Raw genomic sequence first — 22,889 nt, 5'->3', positions numbered from 1 at the left:
AATTTAAGGACATAACGGAAAACCAAAAACTAGATGGCCGGGCAAGGATTTAAACACCATTACTACTGAATGGTAAATCAAACGGAAAGAAACCCTAATATTTGGTTCATTAAATTCAGTTTAGTATGCATCTTACCAGTAAATCGAAGGGGACGGAATAGTATGTTTAGTTTGTCAACAAATGTCATCGACACAACGTGTGCCATTGTAATTATAAGCTGGTTTGCAAGATAGAGATTTCATTAGCTGCCATTGCCGCAAAATCCAATAGTCGCATTTATTCCAGTTTATAGATGCAAAATTGTATACTGAAGGGTTACCAGTATGTGTAATTTGCCAGCAATTCAGTTCATGAGAGGAGAACTAAACGAAATGACAACCTTTATGTCTCTCCACCTCCACTAATTCAGTGTCCCGTTATAATCTGTCATGTTCCAGTCATCAGAAGCAGCATATTTTTATGCTCCTCACTGAGATCCACTCGCGATATTTAACCGATAACACGAGTTATTCAGTATAAGGAAATGATAAAATATAAATATGCAGGAAATGAAGTAGGCAAAAGGGAATACACATGTCTAAAAAAAAAAAAAAAATGGTTCAAATGGCTCTGAGCACTATGGAACTTCTGAGGTCATCAGTCCCCTAGAACTTAGAACTACTTAAACCTAACTAACCTAAGGACATCACACACATCCATGCCCGATGCAGGATTCGAACCTGCGACCGTAGCGGCCGCGTGGTTCCAGACTGTAGCGCCTAGAACCGCTCGGCCACTCCGGCCGGCGGTAAATGTATTCCTGACCATCAGTGTAAGTAGTGATACTTGTAAAATACTAACACGATTTCTCCACAGAAGAATAGAGTGACTGGTAGAAGCTGAATACTGGGGGAAGATCCCACTTGTGTTCGGGACAAATTTGGAAGTAATACTAATCCTACGACTTATTTTTATAAGATTTGTAGATTTACTGTAATCGTTCATCAATGTTGACTGGGATAATCTCTCTGAAATTCTGAAGATAGAAGGTAGGGTAAGGTTATCTAGAACTTCCACAGAGATCAGAGAACAGTTGTACGAGTAGAGGGGCACGAAAGGGAAGCAGTGTTTGAGAAGGGAATGAGACGGAGTTGTAGCCCATCCCCGACGTTATTCAGTCTGTACATAGAACAAGCAGTAAAGGAAACCAAAGAAAAATTTGGTGTGGGAATTAAAAGTCCAGAGAGGAGAAATGTAAATAATGTGAAGTTGCGATGACATTTTCGTTCTGTCATACGGCAAAGGATATGGAAAGTTAGTTGAATGGAGTGGATAGCCTCTTAAAAGGTTGTAACGAAAATTAACAGAAGTAAAATAAGGGTAATGGAATATAGTATAAATCAGCCGATGTCGAGGGAATTTGATTCGGAAAGGATTCGGTTTAGTTGATGTGCAGCTGTTTTCGATGTAAATTTCTGGTGTAGTCATTTAACCATGCCATGTCCTTCCTATTCCTTACTATCTTCCGCAGCACGAACTCAACCTGTGCATGAAGTACACTGTTTCTCAATTTGTGCCACAGATCTTTCACATTGGCCTCTCAATAGGTAAACGTGATGTTGGCTGCTCACACAGTTTACACTTTTCGTGTCACACAAATTAAACACTAAACAGCATCTTAATTTCAATTTTATGAGGTCAACAATGTCATAATTCCTATCTCTACATCCGCTGAATCTAAAAGTTCGGGAACATTTGCTGTCAACAGATGTCATCTTATCCAACTGCTCAAATTAATGAAGTATTGTAAGTGTTAACCCATGTGTAACGTGTAAAGTAAACGAAATCTGATTGCGTGCTTTTGTTTCTTTGTCTCTTATCATAATATGGGGAATACCAAGCATTTTTACGTATAAAAATAGGGTAAAACAGTATTCTCTAAATAAATGCCTGAGAGATGCTTTAGTATTCAAAAGAACGGTTAGTAGATCAATATGCATTCCATTATTAGTGGGAGCAGTATTACGTAATTTCTTTTAATCATCAGGTACATTTTGTATGGCGCTGGTTTTATGGTAAGTTCAAACACCAACAGACAGAAAAATTGTTGAACGAACAGAATATGCCATTAAGCCAAGAAAAGATCACTAGATTACATGGAACACAATGTCTGGTATCTTCAGCAATAACGAATTATGTGGGTACTCTAGTGGTACGCGGACTGAGCGACACAGAATGATGGTTTGATCAAAAACCAACAGCGCATCAACATCCGGTAAAAAACACACACACACACACACACACACGCACACACACAGTATACGAGCGCGCGCCTGAACAGACAGTAGCACGTCCTTTTCAAACTGAAGAACTCTGTTCTTTTCAGCGAAGTTCGAAGCCAAAATACTGCCTCTGCGTTATTCTCAAATCGTCTCAAGTTTTTAAACGTATTAGTAGTTCCTTCGACGAAGTCTTCTTCGGCGAGTAATTTATACATTCCTTTCTACATTCACTGTGCGTAAGCGCAAAACAAATGCTGGAAAGGGAAACTTGATGCTTCCAGTTTACAACTGTGCTGAATTTTGCGCAATTTTAGATTTTCATTTTAGTGAACACATCTGAGAGCTTTCGACGTAGAAGGCTTAAGGAGAGTTTTAAGTCCAGACGATAAAAATACCATTAGATACTCAAGAAAACTGTCTCGGGAAAGTGGTGGTGGTTAGTGTTTAACGTCCCGTCGACAACGAGGTCATTAGCGACGGAGCGCAAGTTCGCGTTACGGAAGGATTGGGAAGGAAATCGGCCGTGCCCTTTCAAAGGAACCATCCCGGCATTTGCCTGAAACGATTTAGGGAAATCACGGAAAACCTAAATCAGGATGGCCGGAGACGTGATTGAACCGTCGTCCTGCCGAATGCGAGTCCAGCGTGCTAACCACTGCGCCACCTCGCTCGGTCTCGGGAAAGTAGCAGTATCTTAAGCGGCTGCTGTGAACTTATGCTGTGTTGCTTATCAAGAGAGAAATGTCTCCAAGTTCCCCGAATTATCGTTGTTACGAAACTGTTTTCGCCTTGATCGAGAAGAGTATTTTTCTTATTATAAAAATGTTAGCGATATCTAACGTAAACAGGTAAACATCTAGAAAAATTATGGTTTGTTGGCTCTAGTGAAATTCAAAATAAAAGTAAGCACTAGGTTTGTAACGACTGTGGTCTGAAACGACTGTACACATGAATGGTCCCCACTAGTTGACATTTAACCGAACGATATAAAAGAGCAAAGGTCGATGTGAAACTTGACAGTGAGAACAGAGTCCGCGCTGCTGTGTAACTGCTACCTCAGACCTTTTCTAATGTTTACAAACATTCGTACTAATAGCTCGTTCCTGAAATGTGTGTCGTGTAATTCAGTCACTTCTCAAAACCTATCATCTGACACATTAAAAACAGCACTCGTTGACGTAAAAGTTTTTTGTTAACTCGGAATTATTGACCTCACAATCTAGCTTCCTATAAAGGCATCACTAGCTTCCATTCGGATAAATTGGGTGTGATGTCGTTAATCCAACAAATTAGGGCATTGTTTGTGGGATCGACATTATGTGTTGAATTTTCTTATCTAACTTTACACTGCATTTTCTTACCAACCTGCTCACCAGCTGCAACCACCTCGATCAGCCGATCTGTAATTTGGGTTTCATGACATTTCATTTAACATTGAGGCTTTGTTCCCTATTTATCTACTGATGGTTCTAAGTCTTGACATATTAGCGTCAAAGCTCCAAAAGATAGACGAAGTATACTGATCCTCGTTTGCAAAAAAATGTTAAGTATCATGTGCTAAAAATCTAAGTGTGATGTTACATTGCCGCCAATTTGACTAAAAATTTAACTTTCATCGATACTTTGTTTTTCCCTTATACGTTTTGTTTGTTGGGTCACATCTTAAGAGTGGTACATCCGCTACGATTTCAGGCTTGACATGAATTTTTAACATTGAGACAAGGGCCTGACAAGAACAAAACATTGGGGTCTGTCATTCGGTGTGCACTTCCTACATATTAATATGTAGCTCGTAGCTACTACGACAATTTTTAACATTGAAAGTTTTTCAATAAAATATTTGAGAAAAGCAGTATTTGAAAACGAACGTCTGAGTCCATTAAGCTGCTTGAGAGCGTATCTGTTCTCAGAAACGCTTCTAACGCAAGAAAAACCTCTCAGTAATTCCTTGTGTGTACCTTGAAAGGGCCTCTGCTTACTCGTGCAGCTATCCAAAGCACTCACTCATCAAGGTGTGGGTCGAGTCGGCTACCTTCGAAAAGACGGCCGGAATGGCCAGATGATGCAGTTTTCTGCCCGTCACCTCGAATGTTCGAGGTGACGCTTTGAGAACAAGGCGGATCGCTGACCGCAGAGGCTCACTCTGGGTGAGAAGAATAAACTGCGCGCGTGCGTACACACTACACACATACTATCGGCGACGCTGAAGAGTAAAAGGAATGAAGGAAATAGGACGCTGTGAAGTTTGTATGAGGTTCAAAATAAATACATTTGCGTACAAAACTAATTTTGGTTCAGCAAACAACGTAATGCTTTACGTGAACGGTGTGCCACTGTCCAGAACATACGCTCTTACCTGCATTCTGGTAACGGAATTAGCTTCGGGAGTTTACGTGAAGCAGAAGGTGTTCGGCGATCATCAGTATTTAGCCTTTCGTAATGTATGTTTACGCGGCTTCCCATGGTTCGAATAATGTTTCTTGTTTTGCTGTGACTGACGGACGTGGAAACCATTTAACCAGCAGGTTTCTCCGCGTGATTATTCTGGCTCAGACGATAGTAAACTACAGTACTGGTTCTGGTTTCCGTCGAATGTATGCGTGCGAAATTGTGTGTAGGTAAACAAAGCACTCTGACGTAGCAGAGTACCTTTCCTCTGTAATTTGCCATGTGAATGGTACGTCCCTTCGCAGGAGTAAAATTCGTGTGGTTTTGTTCAGCTCTAGGCTTTCCTCTTGTTTTGCACGCCAGCAAGCTTTTTTATTTTGCTAAATCTGTTACAGTACTGGCGTCAGAATTTGGAAACGCCACTGCCATCTGTCGGTTAAACTCAGCTACAGACCGCTGCCGCTACAGCACGCTTTGCGCACCAGGAACACCTACGCCATCTGTTAAAGAAGATTGAAACTACTAGAATGTATTCGTGGGCCTCTACACGTCCTTGATCGCTAACGCAGGCTTGGGCGGTGGCATTGGGGTTGCCAGTTCGAATCCTGGGACCGGCAGAAATTATTACTGGTTAACTATGCACAGAAAGATTGTAGCACAAAATCCTTGCATCAGTGCACACACCTTTGCCGGAATGAGGGCATGTCGCTCCATGATAAACCATCCATCTGAATGGAGGGAAAATATAGTCGTATAAAGCTCAAAACCTTTTTATTGCATACCAAGGAATTTTTTACGCACCTGTATGAGCACAAACAATTTTTTTGTGATTGCTTATGTGATATTTCAGAACATCCCAGCGTTTCGCTGTGAACGTTGCTCTCTGATTCGAAAGTGTACTTTTTCTGTACCATTTGAGCAGCTTACGTAACGCCCCTGTAGATGACAGTTTGTTGATCTGTAACTGTGTTGCTTCTATAAGTACTTTTTCAGATTGTCCCTTATTTGTTCAGATGTGCGAGTAACACCACATGGCGGCGTTTTGTCCCTTTCCACCTGAACAATGCGTCAAACTATTATTTCCAAGAAGTAACTAAATTTTCTCAGGTAAATGGCTGTAAGGAAATTCTTTCACTGAATTAAACTTTCCTAATTAATTTAGATTTTTTCCGCAGGTGCTACTCTCTGACTGGTACTTTGCTTACGTTGGGGATTGTGCGTCTGGAAGGTCTATCGTAGTTCAGCTTTTTTTTTTTTTTTTACAATTAAAAGCTTCAGTGAAGTCGTGGTAATTTGCCTTTAGATTGCTGGTGGAGTGGATAATAGCTTTCCGACCACAGTTCATCTTTTACCCTCCTTCCATAAAGTCAGCAGTTTTGCTAGTCAGAGGAGATCAAATAGCTTCACTTTTTCATATTTTTAGTTTTCCGTGCTTTCCCTCCCCCCCCCCCCCCCCCCCACCATTATTTCTTCAACGCGTAATTCAGTCAACAGGAGTGAAACATGCGATCCTCGACCGTTTCTGTTCATTACTAGTTGCCTTTTGTGGGTAACTAAAGTTTTTACAGTGACTCTGCTGCCATGTGTAGATGATGAAGACAATTCCTTGCACGTTTTAAACTGTGTCCGTGACGTCTGCGAGCAACTATTAATGGAAGAGGCTTGTTCGGCATTGTACCACACAGTTGTATTCCCCTTCAATTCTCGTATGAAGCGCGGGAAGAATAAGTTATACGTCCAGTATTACGTTATCAATCTTTGACAAAGAAATTTCACCGACTGTTCATCATATTTCTTTGACCAAGATCTTTAACGTGGCGCAAAAAGGGCATTACACTATCATCAAAAATATTTCGTCATAATTTCTTCAGAATGGCTGACTAGTAGTACCAGAAAAACTGCATGATCTCTACTGAGAAATTATTTTGAATACTGTTAGTGTCATAGTTCCCTAAACGCTGCACTGATTTTTCCAATACGAATACGAAACATAATTAATTTAATCTCTCACCTCCTTATAATAATGAAACACAATAATAAAATTTGAGTGCGGTATATTATAAACAGTTCCCATTAGACAAGTCGTCATCCTATCCTCGGAAACCTTAACGTGAGAAATGGTTTGTGGCCAGATGTGTTGCGTTCAGAATGAACCGATTACGTCTGCATGCTTGCCAAGAACTTTCTGCTGCTTTACGACGATTGTAGTGCGTTTCGCGAATATTTTTACGATTATATTCAAAACGAGGCACTTTTTTGCATTCTTGGACAGTAGCGCCTGTTTATTCTCATGATAGATTGTAGCGACTCCTGGCCAATCGTCATAAAAAGCGTGTGACAGGATTTTTTCCGTGTGTGTAAGACCAGTTACCATGTATCGATATAGTGCCACGCACACGGCGAAAGAGAAATAATTTAAACACGAGTAAACATGGCCAAGTGAAGCAATAAAGCAAGTCTGTGGAAACATTTCACGAATATATTGTGTGTGTATGTAGAACATTCATAATTATTTGACGTTTTATGCATTTTTAACTTTGAATCCATGAGATATTATTGTCTTTGGCAATCGTATTCGTGTTAAATGAATTAGTGATTATGATCTGTGCCTCAGATAAAAAGGACAATTCAGTACATGTATAAATAGTAAAAATCATTGTAATAATTGCTCTGTTCTCTTTGGGTTTCGTTAGGAGTAACACTTGCGTGTTAAGCAAATGTATATGCTGGCCGTGAGTCTTTTTTTCATGACGCTTGAGATCCGCCATTAGGCGAGTCGTCCTAAAAAGGTGTGTAAAATTAATGCATTTTTGTGTGAATATAAAGTTTGAGCAAATATGTTTTTAAAATAATTTGTAAAGTTGCCAGCCATTCGTCCCGTAAATAATGTAGACATTTTCAGCATTTAATTTAGCGGAAGCCGCTGTACCAATCTGCGAGGGCAAAGGCCGCAACCGCGGCAAAATTAATAAAAATATTTCAGGCATCGCAGTCGTCTCGCCGGTAAAGCGAGGTAACATAATATTTAACATTTTCTTACAGCTTCCAGCAGTGCCGCCAGACTATATTATATAACTCAGTGCATCTCTCAGTTTGATTTGGAAGGTACTGTGCGACATGTTCTATGAGAACACAAAAATATGACGAATAACTGTGTTATGACTATCATTTTCACATTTTGTGGCAAGGTCTGCTCTGTGAAACTAAAGCAACATTTTACATTTTTTCCCTGAGATTAAGAGGACGCGGGCTAGCCGCGCGCCTGTTCTGATTAACAGTATTCAAGAATCCACTGCATAACGTAAGCAACATTCAGTGCTGTGACGATCATTTGAATTTCATTACTGACTTTTCTGAATACGATGCAAGGTAGTGAGTTCAGATACAGTTTTCTTTCTTTCTTTATTATGTTACAGTAGCAAGTGAATGTTTCCTAGATGATTATCCAGAGCAGATGTGGAAAAGCAATAATTTGATCCACGGTGTGCCACATCTATGATAAAAGTGTTTATTCCCTCTCCCACTCCATGTCTGAACTTAACATATGTGTGCTAGTGTGACTCATACAGCCAAAGTGAAATATTTACTCAACATTACTCAAAGTTACTCAAAGTTACTTGCTTTTATGAAGAAAGAATTACAAAGTAAAGGCAGTGTAATAACACTGAATCAAAACCATAGCAACTTGTTACAAATAATTTTGTGTACTGCCATCAGCTCTCAGTTTCAGTTTTATATCAGTCTGAACATTGCAAATCCAAACTTTAATATTGTAAAGCAAAGTTACTAGTTACCATGTACAAACTTACTTGCTGCTACACGTATATAATCATATCTAAATAAATAAAACCACAAGCCGAATAAAATTAACTCCAGTAGTAAAAAAGTGAGAGGAGGAGTAAGGGAGACGGAATAAGACCTTTGCCCTTGTCCTGGCTTCTGTGCTGTGCCTTGCCTTGCGTGTACCTTTTAAGCTACCTTTTTCCCAACTCAACATTTAGTCCTATGGCGTGTCCTCTTATGACACATTCTTCTTTATGCGTGCATCTTAACCTAGAGGCAGCGTATCTTTCGGTCCCTTTAGCACAAAACTCAATTTATATTCCTTTCATCTCCCACAGCTGCATCATCAGCGAACAGTATTGTGCTAATTTTTTGTGCTTGACCAACAGTAGTTCTTTAATTCCCTTGTCAACGAACAAATTAACATCAGAGGTTACAATGGACTTGACTTGCATATTGCCTGATTTTGACTTCGTCTACATTTGTCAGTGCAGACTGTTCTAATTCGCTTTGAAGAAAGAGTGGTCTCCGTCTGCGCGCCTAAATAGGAAAAACCTTTTATCTCACCCCATATTACAAAACACGTTTCCATATTTGAAGCGCCACTACAACGTCTGTAATAAGACCACCTCTGCGTTTTGAACGTGCTTCTCCACTGCATATACACAACACACGATCATTTCGCAGTGTGTTTATACGTGCCAGCCGCGTGCAGTAAACAGAAGATTTATCAGTTTCTATGATCAAATCTAAGGCGAGGGTACGAGCCGTAAGTAGTCTAATATTGTCTTCATGTCCATAGGGGAGGGAAACGTAGGGGGCTATCTTATGTTCCTCACTCAATACTGATTCTTTAAACTTGATGTTTTTCGCGGAGTAGTTTACGTTTATCTTCAAGCTACAGCTAATTCGAGTTTTTCACTATTTCCGTGGCGCTCTCCCAAGAGTCAAACAAACCTGTGACCATTCGTGCCACCCTTCTCTTGTATACGTTCAGCATTATCTGTTACTGCATATTGGCATGGTTCTCGCACGCTTGAGAAATATTCTGAGATGGAATACACAACTGCTTTGTAAGCAGTCTCCTTTGTAGACCGACTGCATTTTCTCAGTATCCTGTCAATGAACGCAAGTCTGCCACCTGTTCTACCTATGAATCAGCCTATGTTATCGTTCCATTTCAACAGCCCACAAATTTTTACACCCAGGTGTTTGTACAAGCTGACATTCTACAGTCTCCTTGATATTTTAGTCCTAGGATATTAAGTTCCCGCGTTTTGTAAAGTGCACAGCTTTGTTGGATGGTTGATTGATTGATTTGGGGGGAGGGGACCAAACAGCGAGGTGATCGGTCCCTTCGGATTAGGGAAGGAAGCCGGCCGTGCCCTTTCAAAGGAATCATCCCGGCATTTGCCTGAAACTATTTAGGGAAATAACGGAAAACCAAAATCAAGATGGCCGGAAGCGTATTGCGGAGAAACAGTTCGTATTTGTAGCGAGAAAAGGAATAAGAGATGCTATTGGAATGTTAAGAATCATAGGGGAAAGACGTATTGAGAAAGGTAGAGAAATTTATGCTGGTTATATTGATTTGGAAAAAATCTTTCGACCAAGTTCAATGGGACAAGGTGATGGGTATTCCGAAGAGGGGAGGAGTAGATTGGAAAGAGATGACAGGTGCAGAATCTATACTTATAACAGAAAGTAAGGATAATGATTGGAAATGAAATATCAGAGGAAAGCAGCTTTGGAAGGGGAGTTAGAAAAGGTTGTTACCTCTGCTCTTTGTTGTTCAACGTATACCTGGAAGAGATTATTGTGAAAGGCTTAGATGGAAAAAGAGGAGTATGTGTTTTTAAGAAAAGAATAGCGTGTATTGTATTTGCTGATGACATGGTATTAGGGGGCAGAAAGTGAACGAACTGTAAATAATAGACCAAAAGCTTGTGCGGAATATACGATGAGAACAAATACAACAAAACGAATAGTGTGCTAATCAGCACAGGAGTGCTCTTACTTGGCTAATAATAGTTTGTTCTGTCACCGGAACAAGCTATTATTAGCTAAGTAAGAGCATTTAAGAATTTTGGAAGTACAACCACTGAAGACGAGATGTCGTCAGGAGGTCAAAACAATGATATAGCGAAGGAAGCATTCAATGGAAAGAGGAGATTAGTATGTGGCAAACTAGATAAGCGTCTGACGAAAATGTTTTGCAAGCGTTTTGTCTGCAGTATGGAACTATCGAGCAGAAATAAAAAAGGCTAGACGGATTTCAGATGCGGATGTGGAGTATAATTGAGAAGATAAGCCGAACAGAAAGAAGAAGAAGAAGAAGAAGAAGAAGAAGAAGAAGAAGAAGAAGAAGCTGATGCTGATTTGAGGTGAGAGGCGCTGCGATATCATGGTCATCAGCGCCCTGACGAAAAGCCAGCATGCTAATCTTGTGGGTGGGAATGAAGGCTGTCCCCACATGCGGAGCAGTTTCTAACATATTAAAGTCTGCCTCCTTTCCCCACCAATTTAGGGATGAGTCCTGACAGTTCAAAAAATTTTAACACAGGAATCAGTATCCGCGAGGAGGTGGGCCGATTTCTATTGGGACTGAGGGTTGCCCTAATATCAGTATACAGGACGTTGCCGCAGTATGTTGAACTGACAGTGGCACGCCACAAACTTCAGAGTGGTGGATCCTCCCGCTGGAGGAGGAAGCCATGTGCGGAAGGGCTAAGTCCGAAGCGCAGTCTGGTAAGCAGAAACTCCTTCCAACAATGAGGCTGACATGAGGTCCGCCGTGCCTTTGTGGTCGATTTGAGCGACCGCAGTTTGTTTTCTGTCATCTGGAACCATTCAGTTTCCCACTTATGCATGATGCATCTGTCAGAAAATGAGATGATGGCGTGCAACACGATGGGACATTGATGGACAGTACTATCCAGACATCTTCGTCGGCCATGTCGTTGCCCTGTATTTGTGGCCGCCAGGTACCCAGCAAAAGATGATAATCTTGACACGGTTTTGGAACCGCTGTAAGGAGTCATGGATGAGCTGAATCATCTGGTCTACTGGATACATTTGGTGAAGTACCTGCAGTGCACTAAGCGAGTCTTAACAGACAAGATACCTTGTACGGTGATGTCCGTGAACCCTCTCCAGTGCCATAAAATTCCGCATCGCAATTTGTAAATTGTTCCGGAAGACGCACTCTAAAACCCCTATCAGGCAAAACAGAGCTTAGGACATTCTGTAGCCGAGTCCATCTGTGTAAACAACAACAAAACTGTGGTACATACTTAAAATGGTCGAAATCAAAATTGTAAAAACATTATCTGGAGTACAAGTTTTCTTGTACTGTGTCAAGCTTAAAATCACTTTGGGCCTCTGACGACGCCAAGGCGAAAATGCGTTCCATCCCTGGCTCTGAACTTAGATGCCTGATAGATCCACATCCTTGAGACAGTCTTCAGCACGTATGGGGCCGATTCCTGGCCAACCGTTCGAAGATGAGTTGGACCACTGAACTAAATGTCAATGACTGAGGTGACGCTGAGATTTTCAGCGCCGGTCGCGCCAAAAGGACACGTTACCGAATCCAGAGTGGTGGTTCAAGAGCCTCTACACACTGACCCTGAACAAGGCTGCTTCGAAAGGCTCCAGTCGATATCCGAATGCCCTCATGGTGGACATCATCTAACATCTTGATGTAGGGAGGACAGGCTGATCCGTAGATCACGCTGCCATAATGTAAACGTGATCGAACAAATGCCCTATAAAACTGCAGGAGGCGTCAACTGTCAGCTCTCCGTGTCTAAACGGAAAGAGTGAGTAAGGAAAGAGTATTGGAATAAATGGGGAGGAGAATACAGCTACAGATTATAAGAGAAAGCAAGAAGAAATGGATGACACACACGTTGAGATAGGAATGCTTGGTATCAGAATCTTTGGAAGGAACTGTTTGATGGAGGAGATTGAGAGGGAGGAGGTGATTCAAGATGACAGACGACGTAAAGGGAAGCTGAAATTACGCGAACAGAAAGAGGATGACGCAGTAGAGCACAGAGTTACTATATGAAAACCTTCCTTTGCGTAGAACGCTGATTATCATGATCTATGACATGTCTGGTGCTACTAATGCTCTCGTCTGCGGCGCCCCAATACATCGATCGACGGCTCTCCATTCCAAAGTTATAGGCTGCGTCCTCACTTCCAACAAAGTCTCGATCCAGTCACAAATTTCTTTTGATATCCTATATGACTGTACTTTCCTAAACTATCATCGATGTGGTACTGAGTTTAATTCTTTTCGGAAGCGAAGAAATACCGCCTCTCCCTGACTGCCTTTTACCACGGCTTGCAAGATTGGATAACCCCCAAGTTAGGTTTCGTGTGACCGAAGTTTTTCGGAATCCATGCTGGTTGACATGGAGGCTATTCTGTTCGAGATAGCTCATTATACTTTAGTTCAGATTACTCTAAAACAGATGGACCTTAAAGAAGTTGGACTGTAGTTTTGGGAGTTCCTTACGGTACAGTTCTTGTAGACGGGTATGACGTCAGCTTTCTTCCGACAACTGGGATACTTTTTTCTCCCGAGGGATCCATGGCATAGTTTCTTACCGATTGTGGAATGTAGGTGTGATGATGGACGTCTACCTCTTAAGGTGCTCCAAAAGCTTAGGGTTCAAGATTCCCTTCAGCAACTAGTTTTGATTAGTCGAGAAATTTCAGAACGGCGAATACTTATACGAAGAGTGATCTATTCATTCTGGAAACAACCTCCAGAAGAGGACTACCAGTACATGGTGGGCCGTGCGCCAGGATTAGCCCTTATGCATTATAAGATTTTAGTCTTGACCTTAAATTTTCACCTTTACGTTTCCGTCTCCGTGTGAGCAAGTGTTCCACTAGGTTCATGAGCAATGTTGTATTTGCCAATAAGTTTTCACTGCAGTCGTTATGTACTCACCATATCCCGAGATTTCAAGAATTATGTATCCAAAGGATTCATTTATTTATTTTATTTATTTATTTAACCTGATCAGATTAGGGCCATCAGGCCCTCTCTTACATCGGACCAGTGTTTCACACATGCAGCATTTCACACATCAGAGTTACATCATGACAATAGTTTAAATAAGAAAATTTGATTACTCTAGTCACAATATGAATAAAGAGTAATGACTAAGACCTAGTAAGTACTGGCAGTATTTTTACAACAGGTGCTATACATACAAATTATGATAAAAGCAATGATAGTAATAGTAAAAAATCAAATAATGATAAACATTAGAAAAATTGGCAATAGTAATGAAGATTTGTGCAGATGTACATTAATATCTTGGTGTGTAAAGTAGATGTTTACTAGTATAGCGAGTTTTGGGGAAGGGAGATTTAAGGAGGGGGAAAGAGGGAAGTGATGAGGTGAAGTGCATTCATGTACAGAGGAAGGCATTACTGTTGCTTAAGTAGATACGTCATTAACTGTTTTTTGAAGCCGGACATGTTTTTAAGTTCTCTAACGTAACGAGGGAGGCTATTCCAGAGTCGGGTTCCCGCTACTGTAAAGGACTTGGAGAAGGTGACTGAGCGATGCAGTGGAACAGAGAGGATTTTACTATGATGGGTACGTGTGTTTCTGTCATGTTGTTCCGACATAAGCGTTAAGGACGAGGAGAGAGATGAGGGACAGTGTACATTTTTTTATTGTGCAGTACTGGGTGAACTGCTAGAATACACAAAATTTACATTAAAAAAGGAAATAAGAGAATGAAATGGAATTAAAATCAATTTCGTATACGACGATAAGACGAAAGAATTGCATTGTCTGGTTAGCAATATTGAAGTCTAACGGTAAAGGTAATTAGAGACTGGGAATACATCGCCAACGTTTTCAACGAAACCATCCAGCTTTTGTGTGAGGTGATTTATGGTGAATGCTACAGAAAACCTAAAGAATGCGATCCACGTTCGCTGTGTCCAGCAATAGAATAGGAAAAGAAAGAACTGCCCGAAGATTTAGTAGTTATCAGCGCCAATGGTAATACATTTTGAAGACCTAATGCTTGTTGAACGTTTCCAGAATTGGAACACTGACAAAATCGAACCAATACATTTTTATCGACGCTCGCATAATGTCTCATACATATTGACAGCATTAACGCAGTACTGATTAAAAGTGAACATGGATGTCTCAAAAATACAAGATGCGTTTTATAATCATTTCCATGGCTCAATAAATTGACTGGAAACTATGGAGCACGTAAATGGAAGTTTTTTAGAGTAAGACATCTGATGTAGTCCATAGGGGAGAGGTGGGGGGAGGGGGGGGGTGGACCACAAGCCATTGAAGATACAAAGTCATTGTCGCACAGACTTAACACTATTAGATTATTAAATCAAAAAACACAAGGAAGTTCAACCAAAGCGTTCCAGTCCTAAAGCAAAATCTATTATGGATTAGGCAAAGTTTTCAAAATAGATGAAGCTCTGAAATATTGTGCTTTATAGCTACTGTTGCGTTCATGAAAGTGTATGAAGTTTCAATGTAATTTTGGGAAAAGAATCAAAATTTATATCAGCTCGTAGAATAAAACTATTTTGTGCACAGGGGTCACTTTATTTACAACAAACAATGCAGCATTGAGCAGATGTGAGATTTATTTTCGGATTTTATTTTTCTGACTTCTCTTGGCTGTTCTTTTGTATTATATTACTCACATACACTGAAAACAGGGAATGTGTAGAAATTAGTTACAGTGTTAAATTGTTTTTCCATGGACCGTGATGCAAGTAAATCTATCAGCCCTGTGTGCAAAAGAATTTCTCGCACATGGGAACTACGAACAACAGTGTTTCAGAAAGCTTTGACAGTTTAGTAGCTAAAGATGCAAATTATGTACGTTGGATAAAACTATAGTTTGAATAGGGGTCAAATTAAAAAAGGGAACACTGAGTAATTACAGAAACATTTAACGCAAAAAGTTTATGATTATTTGCTAAATTTAGTGTGTGTTAAATTTCGTACCTCGTCACTATTGTAGTGTCTATAAAGATAATTTCTCTAGTGTAGTAGAGTGTAGGTTCCATGACTTACGGACTGCAATGTTGTATTTGCAGAAACACATGAAATGAAATGTTTCTACAGCAGCAGAGGTATGTGGGTTATCGATCTTCGCAGCTTCGAATCATGCGCACAGAATCTAAACAGTTATAGTGAACTACTGTTCTAGCCAGAATGACAATATGTCCTTTTCCAAAATAAAGTAATTATTGTTACATTCGGTAAAGATTTTATGTTAACTTGTCTGGTTTCTCACCAAGATATTTCTACTAGTTGAACTGAGTAGTTGTGTCGTTTTAAGAAAACATTTTTTTACGCAGTCATTTAGGGAGTGCCACATCACGGCGAACACTGTACTGACCCATACCTGTTGCTCGTCGTATCATAACTGCCCTGCGCAACTCAAGGGAATATAATCCACGCCCCCATTGCGTCGAAACCAACGTTCGTATAATCATGGAGCCACAGATTATTTAAAGCACGCCACAACACCCGACGGCTAACAGAGCGATTGAATTGGGACTATTGGCTCTAATTCGTACAGCGCATGCTCGGATACTATTTACTTGATTGGGCCGCCGACTGCAAGTGGGGCAAAGATTATACCCGCATGGCGGAATGTTTACTACAGGACTAGCACATTCATATGTTTCCGATCAGCAGATCGTGCATCGTAGGCTGCTGAAGCAGTACAAGTTACGGCGAGTTCTCGCAAAAAAACAATTCGTCCTAATCGGCTGAAATGAGGACTTCTTGTTCTCGTATATGACTCTGTAGCCTTTATGAGCTTGTTTAAAGAAAATTTCCCACTTTCATCTGTAGAGGTTTCTTTCTTTTGTACCAATATCGGCGTCACGCCGTTGTTAGGAGTAAATATTAGATAGCATGTCACGGGACAGATGTAATTATGGGTACCCTTATAAGGTGGCGTCCCGCATTAGAGAAACGGAAGCAACAGCCGTGACGACTGACAAGCAACACGGTGCGCAAACTAATCAGTGATCACAGCTGTTGCTATCTTTGCTACGATATGGGACACTACCTTATAAGGGTATCATTGCTTATAACTGTTCAGAGACTTGGCATCGAATGCTCATGCTTGAAAAGGGAGTAACACCGATTATGCAATAGCGGAATAGAAACTTCTGCAGCGTAAGCGGAAAATGACGTTCTCTAAGTGAAATAAAGGCGCCTAAAGTGACGTCTACCTTTGTATTGGCCATGCAGGGATAAATGTGCAGCTATTCACCGCACCACAAAGTTTGATTATTGCTCCTGGAACAGCTCTCGTAACTCGTCAGTAGTGACAACACATTCCGGACGCTGTTCACTAAACTAGCCTGGGGCATGATAAAGCATGGATGCAATTTACGTATTTTACCTGTCGCATTTTGGGGTCATGCAGCCGTTAGTGACGGCGCCGGACGTGGCGCAGCCGCCCCCGCGGAGGGCGGCGTGTCGGCGCGCGGGGGCGGTGCGCCTCCTGAGATGTGTGGTGGTGCGCGACACACTGCCCTCGCCACACGTGTCCACCAGTGGGGCCATGAACTTGAGGCCAGCTTACGTACGACCGCGGCGGCCGCCGCCGGCGCCGCCGCCGCGTCGAAACGGCCGCGTCAAAAGGGGCACCTCACCACAGGGGACGAGCCCCACGCACGTGGCGGAGGCGATTCCGCGAGCCTTCGGTACTTCCATGGGCACGAATTCGCGAACCAAGGGCCGGCTTCCGCGCAGCGATCAATACTCCGCGCGAAAGGGTCATGGCCGCTAGAACGGCTCGCGTGGACGCGACGCCGGATCGTTTGCAGCTAGATTGTTCCTGTGCGAGTGACGCACAGAATAATTAAAAGTGGCGCACAGTCTTTGAAATTTCTGTTACTTTATTTGAACTTGACAGGCTACGACAATACGACGACGGTTTCCTCATATAAAATTACGCAGTCATGGATGCTAGAACGTCCAGAACGGACGCAACACTTAATAAATAATGCACAGAACGCTTTCTTTTATTATGCGGACAGTATATCGAAGCAGTAGGCCACGACCGTAAACAAACGAGAACTGACTGTTCGAGGGGAGGGGGAACGGTGCGGGGGAATAAGCTCCGGCTCCCTCTCGAAGGGCTGCCATCCCACGTCTGCGTTCTGTGCTTCCACGAACGTAGAGGTGATATAACCGTCATGTAAATTGCTTATTACTTTTCTTGTGGTGAGAGTCACATTTTAATTCCTTAATGCACCAGCATCTCATTTCAAAATCAGAAAAAAAGGAAATTTTAATACATAAAACATCTGGTAGTGGCTTCAGCTCATTTGTTTGCTTCGGTTGGCAGCGGTGGTTCAGGTCCGACCTCTACCGGTGCTATACGCAACCATAGTTCTAAACACCTCCCACCTGAAACTGCCACGACATAGCATCAGCGTAATACCTATAAATGTTTTCAGGCTGCGTCTTCCCACTCATCGAATATAGCCTCTATACTTTTCAATGAAAAAGTCCTGACATATGACTGTTTTTACAATTTTTAAATTTTACTCCATCTGAAAGTGTTCAGCGACCGTACTCATTTCATTTGGAGAATGAAGTTACAGCAGTCAGTGGCAACTTGTGTTTATTGTAGCAGATTTAGGTTTCTGTCACTGGGTGACATCTTCAGCGCTAGAAGAAACACTGGTACTAATTGTAATACAATGGCATGCATGATAACACCAAAGTATAACTGCATCAATTTCATATACAGTATAATTGACTCGTACATACAAGCAGATACAGTTAACTTTTCAGCCGTTTTGCATAGTCCTCCTCTGATTATACACGTCAAGAGTTCGAACTTGAGTGATGACGTTTTTTAGTGTTATCTCACAGCTGGCCTCAGTGTACACCATATATGAATATCGTGCACTCTATATATGCATCATATTGCATTACTGCATTGTATATATAAAGTATTTCACATTGTTATCACTGATTGTAACTACTTTTACTGCGTTATCATCCTATTGTATATCGATAAAAATTTATTTCCTTAAAACGGTCATTTTTGTGATAATATAAATAAACAGCTACATGTATACAATACAATACTGTAACAGACGCATGTCTGGAGGGCGCCATAGTCATGTATGACGCACACTTACGCCAGCATGGGGTAACTGTAAACAACAGCCTCGCTGCAATTCGGACTCTGTGTATAGTCGAACAGGGGCTATGTCAAATAATGGCTGAAAATTTATATGCTGGTATGTACGACACACTTTTGTGTGAGATTTATGCAGTTTTACTTCGTTGTTATGTATGCGATTGTATTCAATTGGTTCCTGTATTATCTCTGGCACTGAATGGTAACTCAGTGACCGAAATCTAGATCTGCCACAATAAACACAAGTTGCGACGGATTGCTGAACCTTCTTTCACCAATTGAATCTTTACTGTTTTATCCAAGGCAACATCCCTATTCCAATCTATCACACGGCTCTTTGGTTACACAATTTCCAACGTGCGGACGAGCGAGTGCTTTCTTTGAGAATGTGTAGCCAAACTCCAAGAAATTAAGGATATGCCTAGCGCCGGTTTCGGACTACGTTCTATATGGACCTGTTTTTGTCACAATGATTTGTTGGTGATTGTAAAATAAGACAAGCCTTTCTATGACCTCTCTCTAACCGAACTCTAAAAATTTATTGATCACGGGGATGCTGCACCTTTCCAACCGTTGAACTAATTTCGTCTTCAAGTTAAAGTCTTAGATTCATCAGTAGCGACAAGGACACTCCAGGTTCAACGTAGAATCTTTGTTTCATCAAGACTGTTACGCTCGCTCATGAACAGTGTAACACTCAGGCTCACAGCGAAGAATACCCCTACACTGGCGGTGTGCGGCAACCCATCAGACAGCCGTGTTACGCACTTCCACGGTCGGAGGCGCTGCTTGTGCTTCACTGTAGTGTTTGTAGCCTTGCTGCTCAGTTCAAGCATCGCGGAAGGAAGTTACATTAATAGGAAATCCATAACCTGATGTAAATATGAAGTTATATACAATAAATAAATACAGCTGAGTGAAACGCTCGAAACATATTATTCCTTATCGTAGAAAATATATATATAATTTTCTACGATAAGGAATAATATGTTTCGAGCGTTTCACTCAGCTGTCTTTATGATGTAAAACGTCATATTTACATTAGGTTTCGGATTTACTATTAATGTAACTCAATACTTAGACGCGCTTTACGTATAACTGCAACGAAGATGATTGTATTAACTTATTGTACGTCATAAAAACATATTTGATAATCTTGTTCGTGTACGGGTAGGCGGCCTCGACATTTTTCGAAAGAAAGGATTGACGGAGGACATCGAAGTCCAAAGAAGGGCAACTCGTTTTGTATCGTCGTGAAATTGGGGGAGATGGCGGAGTGCGTCACATATATGATAAGTGAGTTGGGGTGGCAATCATTAAAACAAAGGCGTTAATCGTTGCCACGAGATCTGTTCACCCAAGTTCAGTCATCAACTTTCTCCTCCGGCTGCGAAAATATTTTGTCGCCAACCTACGTAGGGAGAAATGATGTTCGTAATAAAGCGAGAGAAATCGGAGCTCTTGCACAACGAAATAAGCGTTAATTTTCCCATGGCGATCTTAGAGAAAGGAACGGTTGAGATATAGTCTGAAGGTCGTTTGAAGAACATTCTGCCAAACACTTAAGTCTGAATTGCAGAGGAGTCATGTAGATGTGCAAAACATTGTTTTCGGAGGTTGTCATTTCTCACGTAACAAATAACTTCTTGAAATGAACAGCTCTCCAAACCGCTGTTGTACGAAGTGCGCGAGAACTATTATACATGTACAGGGTGATTATAATTAAAGTTAAGCTTTCAAACCGCTGTAGAAACAACACCACTGGTCAGAATGACGTCAAATTGCAACGGAATATTATCGGAGAAGGGGGAAAACATATGGCGAAAGAAAAATAAATAGCTATAAAATGTAGCAATAGATGGAGCTGTAATAATCATAATTTAATAGTGGTCGACTACAAATGACGAATGAATGATACAACAATGCCTGAGGTGTAAGTTTGACGTTAAACAGACTGCACTACTCAGTGTGCATGGGTGTCCAGGTGTGGTACTCTTAGATACGAAAGCCCATCCACCACGGCAAGGTCATATCACATCGGATGGAAAAAATCGCTTTTTAGTTGTCCTGAGGCCAAAAGCAGCATAAAAAGGATCAAACACTTCGGTTTTTAATTGTCCTGAGGCAGAAACCGCAAAGAAGCACCAATCAAAATCAAATCGGATTATTACTTTCCCTGTGACGGGCGCAAAACGTGTTCAATACGCTGCCACCGTTTTCTGCAACAAGTTGAAATCAAGAAACATGTTCCACAAGTGATTGAAGTGTTTCTGGGGTCACGTTCGGAATGTGTTGCGCAATACGTGCCTTAAATGCAGCTAAGTTTGCAATCTGAACACTGAAAACAGCATCTTTCAGAAAGTCTCACAGCCAGAAGTCACATTGATCAAGATCAGATGATCGGGACAGTCAGGCTGTAGGGAAATGGCGGCTGATAATTCTAAGCATTTCCGAAATTGCGCTTCAGCAGCTGTTTAACTGGATTTGCAATGTGCGGAGGTGCGCCATCTTGCATAAAAATGATCCTATCCACACGTCAACGCTGTTGGAGAGCTGGAATGACGTGGCTGCGCAAAAGACGCTCATAGCGCTTACCAGTGACGATACAGATAATGGAAATGCCGTGTGGCTAGGGCTTCTCGTCGGGTAGACCGTTCGCCTGGTGCAAGTCTTTCGAGTTGACACCACTTCGGCGACTTGCGCGTCGATGAGGATGAAATGATAAGGACAACACAACACCCAGCCCCTGAGGGGAGAAAATCTCCGACCCAGCCGGGAATCGAACCCGGGCCGTTAGGTATGACATTCCGTCGCGCTGACCACTCAGCTACCAGGGGCGGACACGATACAGGTAACAGGATCGGAAGCACCCCTCTTCTCGAAAAAATATGGCCTTATGATAAATGATGCCGTAAACCCGCACCATATAGCGACGTTTTCAGGATGAAGTGGTACTGCTTGATTTGCGTTTGGATTTTCCGTTGCCCATATTCGACAATTCTGTGTATTGACACATCCGGTCAGATTGAAGTGGGCTTCGTCTGTCCACAAAATCCTGCACTGCCAATCTTTGTCCACTTCCATGCGAACAAGAAATTCCGAGGTAAAGGTCCCTCTTGCTGGCAGGCCAACAGGAAGCAACTCGTGCACATGCGTAATTTTGAATGGATAGTAAAGTAGGTTTCGTAGGATTTTACGCACCGTGCTCACGGGTATGTTCGGGCGATTCTCCGTGCACTGCACGTTTGCACATCACCACTCGTCTCCTCCTGCATTGCTGTAGCCACTGCTTCCACTGACGTCGAAACAGTTTCCTCCCTCTACCAGGTTGCACACCAAAAGGACCCATCTTTTCGAATTTCCTAATCATTTCTCCAGACCAACGGCAGTCATCGGACCAAAGCCTTTCTTCAAACTCTTCAGTGTCCGAAACTTCTGCAGAGCGACGTGTGCACAGTCATCTTTCTTGTAATACAGATTTACAAGCAGAGCGCGATCCTGGATTGAGACGGTCACGGCGAACGTAGTAGACGTGAAAGAAGGAAAAGCCGTTTACCCGGCGTATTCATACCAACTTCAATAGGTCATGCGCATTAAAAGTTTTCATTTACGTTTTTCTGTCAGCACCATCTATTGATAAATTTTCACACTATTTTTTTCTTCTACCATACGCTTTCCCCCATTCTCCGATAGTATTTCGTCAAAATTTGACGTCATTCTGACCAGTGGTGTTATTTCTACAGTGTTTTGATAGTTTTACTTTAATTATAATCACCCTGTACTTCGTTCTGTTTGGCCGTGTACCGCAACCCGGGGTATTGGACAGCTCCTGTACGCGTTTTTGGGGCTGTTTGTTTGCAATATTACGCGAGTTGCATGGGTTGAACTCGTCAGTGTATTTCGAGACACAATGTATTTCTGGCAACATGCATAAACGTTCTTATTATTCAATAACATTGGTACTGTATACTTGTGGGAACTATGTCAGAGAATGAGGCTTCTCGATATTGCTTTTTGCATGCAAGTAAAGGTTCAGGGCGAGTATATGAGTTGTGCTAGGAATTTTCGGTGCCGCTCCTTTTTGTTATTAAAATGGCAAAATTAGCTTGTCTTTCAAAAGAAACGTTAAATGAGCATCTCTAGCTGAGTCCTGGTTGCACCATTTGTTAATGTCAACTTTTTCCACTTCCTAATTTTTTTGGTTTTTTGACGCTTAATTCCTGAGAAATTAAAAACGAACGTTACTGTAAGGTTTTT

At 41.6% G+C, this 22,889-nt stretch overlaps 1 protein-coding gene across 5 annotated transcripts in view; it reads right to left on the bottom strand.

Annotated features, from left to right (window-relative positions):
• The window catches only part of LOC126418843 (scoloptoxin SSD14), a 562,060-nt gene that overhangs the window by 170,314 nt on the left and 368,857 nt on the right, over window positions 1–22,889 (bottom strand). The window contains exon 1 of one of the 5 annotated variants that reach the window (XM_050085826.1): window positions 16,875–17,053. The exons of 3 other annotated variants lie outside the window; for them this stretch is intronic. In XM_050085826.1, coding sequence (XP_049941783.1) covers window positions 16,875–17,038 — 164 coding nt within the window. In that variant the 5' untranslated portion in view covers window positions 17,039–17,053. Of the gene's footprint in view, window positions 1–4,618; window positions 4,741–16,874; window positions 17,054–22,889 lie in introns of those variants that run through there. One more of the 5 variants, XM_050085835.1, reaches the window with a different exon arrangement.

The sequence above is a fragment of the Schistocerca serialis genome, chromosome 1, assembly GCF_023864345.2.
Source record: "Schistocerca serialis cubense isolate TAMUIC-IGC-003099 chromosome 1, iqSchSeri2.2, whole genome shotgun sequence".
Lineage (NCBI taxonomy): Eukaryota > Metazoa > Arthropoda > Insecta > Orthoptera > Acrididae > Schistocerca > Schistocerca serialis.
This window is presented reverse-complemented; position numbering and strand designations above follow the sequence as displayed.